Genomic DNA, 9,686 nt, shown 5'->3' on the forward strand with positions numbered 1-9,686 from the left:
ATTAGCCTATTTTCAAAAATAGTGGAGTGTTCCTTTAAGGCGATTTTGGTTTCATATTTAGAGTATAATTAATTTTTTTATATATATAATTTCATATTTCAATTTTAATTAAAGAAAACATTAATACCCATTTATTGTCATTGTTTTTGCAATGTTGAATCAAAATATTTCTTTATAAAGCTAGTATTTGTAATGTCTATTCAATGCTTTTCCCATCTAACACAATAATAGCTTTAAATGATCTTTGAGGTGATGCAAGGCTGAATTTTCAGCAGCTTTTCCTTCAGTCTTCAGTGTCACGTGATACTTCAGAAATCATTCTCATATACTGAATATATGCTGCTTAGGAAACATTTTATTGGTTTTGGTTCATGTTTTAAGAAAATTATAAAGGAATAGTTCATCTGAAAATCATTTACTCACCTCTTTGTCTTCCCAAACGTGTATGCCGTTTCTCGTATGGAAAAGAACAGCGTGAACATTCTTACTAACATCTCCTTTAGTGGTTCACAGCGGAAAGTAAGTCATATAGGTTTGAATACAACATAGGGGTGAGTTTGTTTTAAACCTTTTAATCTAACGTCTTGAGCAAGCAATATCTGCCCAAAGCCATCTGTAAATACAAAAACAACAGTTAGTTATAGTGAACTTCCTGTGTGAAACTAGCAGACAGCAGGCGAAGTAAACCTCACAGTTTAGACGGTTGAGCAGATCGCTAGTTGAATCTGGCTCGGTCTACTGACAGCTGAAGTTAATATCTCAGTCTGGGGATCTTGCTGCGGTTCACCGCTAGTGTTTCTGAGATCATTATCCGAGTGGCTGCTCGTGTGTTTTTGTGAGCAAAAACAGTCCTGACGGTGAGCACTCCGATGGGTTGCAGGTAACCACTCGAAGCGAAGCCCACCTTGAGCTCAACGCCTTCAGGAGGAAACACGACTGCGCGCTGGTGATATCGGGAGACTCTCTGGAGGTAACGTGAGCCTGCATGTACGCATTCGATTCGAACAAACCCCTAACGCTTTTACCGACTCAAGCCGCATTGTTTGTGTAACAGACATTAATAACACATCAAATCGTGCAACTTGTGCTGTTACTTTGTGATCAGACTTATCTACCGGACGATAAAATCTCGAGACAATAATATAGAGTCTCTAGACTCGGGCCACCCTAGCAACTTCCTTGAAACCACCCAGAACAACCCAGCAACAACATATACTAACGTTCAAAAGTTTGGATTATTTTAATGTTTTTGAAAGAAGGAAATGTTTACCCAGGCTGCATTTATTCGATCAAATGTACAGTAAAAACCGTAATATTGTAAAATATTATTACAATTTAAAAAGAACTGTTTTTTATTTGAATATGTTCTAAATTGTAATTTATTTCTGTGATGCAAAGCTGAATTTCCAGCATCATTACTCCAGTCTTCAGTGTCACATGATCCTTCAGAAATCATTCTAATATGCTGATTTGCTGCTCAAGAATCAATTTCGCTCAAGTATCCATTTTGAAAACAGTTATGCTGCTTATTAATTTTTTTGTTTTCATTTTTTTCAAGATTCTTTGATGAATAGAAAATTCAAAAGAAAAGCATTTATTTGAAATAGAAATGTTTTGTAACATTTTATAGTCTTTACTGTCACATTTGATCAATTTAATGCATCCTTGCTGAATAAAAATATTAATTTCTTTCATTAAAAAATTGTACTGAAATTTTAATTAAAGAAAACATTAATACCCATTTATTGTCATTGTTTTTGCAATGTTGAATCAAAATATTTCTTTATAAAGCTAGTATTTGTAATGTCTATTCAATGCTTTTCCCATCTAACACAATAATAGCTTTAAATGATCTTTGAGGTGATGCAAGGCTGAATTTTGAGCAGCTTTTCCTTCAGTCTTCAGTGTCACGTGATACTTCAGAAATCATTCTCATATACTGAATATATGCTGCTTAGGAAACATTTTATTGGTTTTGGTTCATGTTTTAAGAAAATTATAAAGGAATAGTTCATCTGAAAATCATTTACTCACCTCTTTGTCTTCCCAAACGTGTATGCCGTTTCTCGTATGGAAAAGAACAGCGTGAACATTCTTACTAACATCTCCTTTAGTGGTTCACAGCGGAAAGTAAGTCATATAGGTTTGAATACAACATAGGGGTGAGTTTGTTTTAAACCTTTTAATCTAACGTCTTGAGCAAGCAATATCTGCCCAAAGCCATCTGTAAATACAAAAACAACAGTTAGTTATAGTGAACTTCCTGTGTGAAACTAGCAGACAGCAGGCGAAGTAAACCTCACAGGTTAGACGGTTGAGCAGATCGCTAGTTGAATCTGGCTCGGTCTACTGACAGCTGAAGTTAATATCTCAGTCTGGGGATCTTGCTGCGGTTCACCGCTAGTGTTTCTGAGATCATTATCCGAGTGGCTGCTCGTGTGTTTTTGTGAGCAAAAACAGTCCTGACGGTGAGCACTCCGATGGGTTGCAGGTAACCACTCGAAGCGAAGCCCACCTTGAGCTCAACGCCTTCAGGAGGAAACACGACTGCGCGCTGGTGATATCGGGAGACTCTCTGGAGGTAACGTGAGCCTGCATGTACGCATTCGATTCGAACAAACCCCTAACGCTTTTACCGACTCAAGCCGCATTGTTTGTGTAACAGACATTAATAACACATCAAATCGTGCAACTTGTGCTGTTACTTTGTGATCAGACTTATCTACCGGACGATAAAATCTCGAGACAATAATATAGAGTCTCTAGACTCGGGCCACCCTAGCAACTTCCTTGAAACCACCCAGAACAACCCAGCAACAACATATACTAACGTTCAAAAGTTTGGATTATTTTAATGTTTTTGAAAGAAGGAAATGTTTACCCAGGCTGCATTTATTCGATCAAATGTACAGTAAAAACCGTAATATTGTAAAATATTATTACAATTTAAAAAGAACTGTTTTTTATTTGAATATGTTCTAAATTGTAATTTATTTCTGTGATGCAAAGCTGAATTTCCAGCATCATTACTCCAGTCTTCAGTGTCACATGATCCTTCAGAAATCATTCTAATATGCTGATTTGCTGCTCAAGAATCAATTTCGCTCAAGTATCCATTTTGAAAACAGTTATGCTGCTTATTCATTTTTTTGTTTTCATTTTTTTCAAGATTCTTTGATGAATAGAAAATTCAAAAGAACAGCATTTATTTGAAATAGAAATGTTTTGTAACATTTTATAGTCTTTACTGTCACATTTGATCAATTTAATGCATCCTTGCTGAATAAAAATATTAATTTCTTTCATTAAAAAATTGTACTGATCCCAAACTTTTCAAATTTAGTGTATTAGCACATGAATACCCTGAATACCTTAGCAACTGCATAGCAACCCCCCTAGCAACCACTCCAAATACACTAGCATCATGGAAGACAGTTTTGCATTGGCAGGAACCACTCACAGATTTTTTATTTTTTTTCCCAGAAAATGGAAAAAACTATTTTTATATGAACCTCAATCAGAGTACTGATAAATCTGTAGATATTAGTATAAAATATGATTGTTATAATGAGGTTAAGATTTTATTAATTTGCCTTTTAATTTGATTAATTTTTAATTAATTTTTCTGTTATTTTTATTTCTTTATTATTTTTTTGAAGATGTCTCATGATGTTTGCATTTTCAGTAAATGACCAGTTTGATCAATAGTTTGTTTCAGGTTTTATGCCATCATTCTCTGGCCTTCAGTATTGATTTGTCTGTCTGCTGTCTCTGTTCTCAGTCCTGCTGTTGATGTTGTTGTTGCAGGTCTGTCTGAAGTATTATGAGTATGAGTTTATGGAGTTGGCGTGTCAGTGTCCGGCCATCGTGTGCTGCCGCTGCGCTCCCACACAGAAAGCTCAGATCGTTCGTCTGCTGCAGGAACGCACCGGCAAACTCACCTGCGCCGTGGGTGAGTACGCAACTTCCTCTCTGCCCTCTGCACTTCCTGTGCCATTAAAAGACTTAATGGTAATAATAACGTTCATTTGTTAACATTAGTTAACTACATTAGTTAATAATAATTCTTCAGCATTTTTCAATAATGAAATAATTTCAGCATTCACTAATACATTATTAAAAATCAAAAGATATATATGTTAATATTATTTAATGGACCTGAGCTAACACAAACTAACAATGAGCGGTTGTATTTTTATTTATTTTATTTTATTTTATTTTAATAAATACAGTAACAAATGTCTTGCTCATTGTTAGTTAATGCTAGTTAATGCCTTAACTAATGTTAACTAATAGGACCTTATTGTGAAGTGTTACCCATTAAAAGACTTAATGGTAATAATAACGTTCATTTGTTAACATTAGTTAACTACATTAGTTAATAATAATTCTTCAGCATTTTTCAATAATGAAATAATTTCAGCATTCACTAATACATTATTAAAAATCAAAAGATATATATGTTAATATTATTTAATGGACCTGAGCTAACACAAACTAACAATGAGCGGTTGTATTTTTATTTATTTTATTTTATTTTATTTTAATAAATACAGTAACAAATGTCTTGCTCATTGTTAGTTAATGCTAGTTAATGCCTTAACTAATGTTAACTAATAGGACCTTATTGTGAAGTGTTACCCACTTAATTATTGCAGTCTTTGTTTTTTGTTTTTTTATCTTTTATTTTAACTTCTAAGTATTTTTATTCATGGGCATGGATCAACACAGATTTCATTACATTAATTTATTAATATTATTTATCTGTATTAATAAATATAATAGGGATGGACTGATATAGACATTTAAAGCTATAATTTAGAATATGAACTGCTTAAAATTAAATTAGGCATAAAAACATTGTACCTTGAAAAAACTAAGCAATAATATTAGCCAATAACACTAGTTATCAATATATAAAGTTGATATTATCACAGGGTTATTATCATTATCTAAAACCATAAAAAAAATACTTATAAAATAAACTATACTAATGAAAATTAAATAAAATATAAAAACAACTTAAACTTATTTCATGTTAGCTAGTTGTCAAAGTAACTTTTCTCATTTTTGTTACTAAATAAACTAAAACTAGTAAATAAAAATTAATACATACTATATAGACATTTAACTCTTTCACCGCCATTGACGAGTTATCTCGTCTTTTAGAAGAAAACGCTTCCCCGCCAAAGACGAGTTTTTACGGCTTTTCGTTTTTTCACTGTTATACACTCGGGGACGCTATTACGCATCTTCTGAACGAGTACAAAACCTCCCGAACAAAAACACACGTGAACAGGACGGAGAAACGAGCGATCTCTTATGTAAACAGATGCATATGAAAAATAATGCGATCATCAGCTATAGACAGCATATAAATGAAAACTGCATAATGTTGTAAATGAGTAAAATGTTGATCCAGGAAGTGGTATATGTCTGTGCAAGCTTTGGAGGTGTTGATGGAAGCGATTTACTGGATTTATGCTTTGATAATCATACTGAATATTATCCAGATGTAGTTTTTGATAAAAATGTGGTTTTCTCACCTTTTTGCTCAAAATTATGCATTTTTATGAAACCTTACCTATATTCAATTGTTGATAAAAAAAGAATGCTTTAAGCTAGAATAAAACGGAATTTTTTGTTTAAAAGTAGAGGCTCTGGTCTTTATTTTGGTGTATTGCATATTCAAATATTGATACAGCAAATATACTGGAGGCCATCAAATTTTTAGTGAAAATCATCAAAATCGCTGGCGGTGGCTGGCAACTTTTTTCAAAAATGCTGGCAGAGTTAATATTTTGCAACATTTAGGCTATTATTTACAACACCAAAGGTGAGTTTGGCTTGTTGAGTTATTCTGATAAGCAATTTCAAATATAAAAAAAAAGAATTCGAAATTAGTTTTTTCTTGTGTATTTTTTTGTTTAAAAGTAGAGGCTCTGGTCTTTATTTTGGTGTATTACATATTCAAATATTCATGCAGCAAATATACTGGAGGCCATCAAATCTTTAGTGAAAATCATCAAAATCGCTGGCGGTGGCTGGCAACTTTTTTCAAAAATGCTGGGCGATCATCAGCTATAGACAGCATATAAATGAAAACTGCATAATGTTGTAAATGAGTAAAATGTTGATCCAGGAAGTGGTATATGTCTGTGCAAGCTTTGGAGGTGTTGATGGAAGCGATTTACTGGATTTATGCTTTGATAATCATACTGAATATTATCCAGATGTAGTTTTTGATAAAAATGTGGTTTTCTCACCTTTTTGCTCAAAATTATGCATTTTTATGAAACCTTACCTATATTCAATTGTTGATAAAAAAAGAATGCTTTAAGCTAGAATAAAACGGAATTTTTTGTTTAAAAGTAGAGGCTCTGGTCTTTATTTTGGTGTATTGCATATTCAAATATTGATACAGCAAATATACTGGAGGCCATCAAATTTTTAGTGAAAATCATCAAAATCGCTGGCGGTGGCTGGCAACTTTTTTCAAAAATGCTGGCGGGGAAAAAGTTAAAAAGCAAAATTATTAAAACTTTTACTAAAATTAAAATATAAAAATAAATTACATTTATGCTTTTTAATTTAATTAATATTTTTATTCAAAATATTAACTAAAGCTATGATAATATATCAGTGATACTAATATGACAGTGCCTTTTCATAAGGTCTCGATCTGGGTCACGGCGCCAGCTGTCTCTGGCTCATCACTGGCTGTTTTCTCTTTCTCAGGGGATGGAGGAAATGATGTCAGCATGATCCAGGAAGCAGACTGTGGCGTGGGAGTGGAGGGCAAAGTAAGAGCTACCACTTCCCAGAGCAGCAGTCCTGTCAAACACACTTTCGCCTGCTTCCGGAGGCTTCCGTCCATCTGCGCTCGCTGCGTCAAACACACATGCAGCACAGAGATTCTCACATTTCTTACGTTACATGACACTGAAAGCTCAGCGGTGTTCTCATGTAAAATCACTTCAGACATTTACACGCCACAACTTCCCACGACTGATCTACAGGGTGTGATAGTCAACATAAAATCTAAATTCACTCTAGTTATTTTCTAAAAACAAGCTCTTGGAACTTATTAATGTTATTTTAAACAATGCAATGTTTGTTTGTTTTTATAATCTTTCTTCAAATAGTAATAACTTTCTCAGCCTCTGAAACAACTTTAATTGGTAATCATTATTTAAATTAATTTCATTTCATTTAAGCAGTAAGGTAGATGAGGCCACACTATATTGAGCACACTAGCATTCAAAAACTGACTGGTTTATCTAGTTTATTAATTAGTTTTTCATAGCTGTATTGACTAATTAAGACCTGAACCATCTGTTTTAATATCAGAAATAATATTGTGTTCAACTAGTTTATCTACAGCTTTTTTCTTATTAATTTATATTTATATTTTATTATTTTATTTTATGTTGTTTTTATATAAATAGTTCAGCTAGAGATATCTTAGTTTTTTATATGCCTAGCTGTATCAACCAATAATTATGTTTATATAGATGTATATTTTAGTGGTTTATTTTTAGTGATTCTTTAATTATAATAGCTAATAGTTTTTCATATTCCTAGCTGATTAATCAAGACAGGAGCCATCCATCTTAATATCAGAAATATTAATGTGTTCTTCATAAACCTATAGTTTTTCATAAACCTAGCTGTATTGACTCATTTTTTTATTTTATTTTATTTTAATTTATATAAATAGTTCAGCTAGGGATATGGTAGTTTTTCATAAACCTAGCTGTATTGATTTTTTTTTGTTTATTTTATTTTATTTTTGAATTTTTAATTTAAATTTTTAGAAGCAATTTAGTCATAATAGTTAATAGTCTTTCATATCCATAGCTGTTCTGATTACTGTTCTGATTAATCAAGAACCATTCATCTCAATATCAGATATATTAATGTGTTCAACTAATTTATCTGCCATTTTTTATTATTTATTTTTATTTATTTTATCTAGATTTTATTTTATATAAATATTTCAGCTAGGGATAATTTTTCATTAACCTAGCTGTATTGAATAATCATTTTATTTTTTAATGGTGATTCTTTAATTATAACACTTAATAGTTTTTCATATTTCTAGCTATTTTGATCAATCAAGACCAGAACCATCCATCTTAATAGCAGAAATATTCATGTGCTTAACTAATTCATCTGCAGTTTTTTATTATTTGTTTACATTTTTATTTTATTATTTTATTTTATCTAGTTTTTATTATATCTTATATAAATAGTTTTTCATATACTTAGCTGTATTGACTAACAATTATTTATTTGCATTTGTATAAATTATTATAATTTTATGTTTGATTTATTTTATTACATTTTATTTTATTATAAATAGGAATATATTACTTTTTCATTTACCTAGCTATATTGACCAAAGATTTCAAAACAAGTAAGAAACTTCAGTGACTCTACATTGTTTATTTCAGGATGGTCTGACTTCAGGAAACCCACCCTGAGGTCGACGTCCAGTTTAGAAACACATTTTACACGTCAGACGTTTTATGAGTCTAAATGTACCTAAAATACTACAAAACCAAGCTTGACCCAGTTGTGGTGGGCCAAGCGAGGTTTCCAGGTCATCAAAATGAGACGTTATGGGACGGTTAATTGATATTGAGTCATTCATGACTAACACAGCTTAAGCCTTGATTGACTTGATGTGGTTACGTGGGGCGTTGTTTTTGCTTCTCTCAGTCACTGCTGAACTTCCCAGTGATCCAAAGATGTTTAATATAGGCCGGCTTAATCTAGAAACATTGCTCGTGGTCCAGAAGACATCCATTTGTTTATTTCTCTGTGTGTGCAGGAAGGGAAGCAGGCATCTCTGGCTGCAGATTTCTCCATCACTCAGTTTAAGCACTTGGGCAGACTGCTCATGGTCCACGGCAGAAACAGCTACAAGCGCTCCGCCGCGCTCAGCCAGTTTGTCATCCACCGGAGTCTGTGCATCAGCACCATGCAGGTAGCGTCTGCTGCAGTAATTAGCCACGGCTAGCCCATCAATCACAGCAGCCGCACATAAACACAGTGCAGTGATGAGCGTTTCATGTTTTAAAAAAAGAACGACACGTTTCAGGCAAAACTGTACTGCATTTACCCCGGTATAACACATTCATGTTAGTATATTGCTGCACTCTATTATATATTCATTTGCTGCAGGTGTTTTGATGCTTGTGAATAAACTTAAATATTATATATAGATTTACTGTAATAACACTAACAAAACAAAACAAGCTATCATGGTAATATTACTTTTTTTAACACACACCATAGTGTTACTATAGCATTAGAATGATTTTTGCACACAATATTAGTGTATTACCATAGTTTTTTGGATGTATTCCACTGTGTGCAGTGGTAATTCCATGTTTTGTGCGTGTGTGTGTGTGTGTGTGTGTCTGTGTGTCTGTGTGTGTGTGTGTGTGTGTGTGTGTGAAGGATGTGTTAAATTGATAAAAAGTGATAAGAAAGACTTACATTGTTAGAAAAGATTTCTATTTTAAATAAACTCTGTTCTTTTTAACTTTATTCATCAAATAATCTTGAAAAAGAAAGAATCACAAATTCCAAAAAAATATTGTAAATGGTAATAATATTTCAATCATGACAACTCTCTGAAGATTTTAGCATGGTGATGCATATGACACTGTTAATGT

General features: G+C 32.7%; 1 protein-coding gene across 1 annotated transcript in view; it reads left to right on the forward strand.

The window, feature by feature from the left end:
- Positions 1 to 9,686, forward strand: part of LOC107697879 (probable phospholipid-transporting ATPase IIA) — a 66,739-nt gene that overhangs the window by 48,783 nt on the left and 8,270 nt on the right. Inside the window, exons 20-23 of the mRNA XM_016498723.1 lie at positions 881 to 970; positions 3,808 to 3,952; positions 6,739 to 6,803; positions 8,837 to 8,992. Coding sequence (XP_016354209.1) covers positions 881 to 970; positions 3,808 to 3,952; positions 6,739 to 6,803; positions 8,837 to 8,992 — 456 coding nt within the window. The remainder of the gene's footprint in view (positions 1 to 880; positions 971 to 3,807; positions 3,953 to 6,738; positions 6,804 to 8,836; positions 8,993 to 9,686) is intronic.

Source organism: Sinocyclocheilus anshuiensis, unplaced genomic scaffold (assembly GCF_001515605.1).
Source record: "Sinocyclocheilus anshuiensis isolate Anshui unplaced genomic scaffold, SAMN03320099.WGS_v1.1 scaffold78, whole genome shotgun sequence".
Lineage (NCBI taxonomy): Eukaryota > Metazoa > Chordata > Actinopteri > Cypriniformes > Cyprinidae > Sinocyclocheilus > Sinocyclocheilus anshuiensis.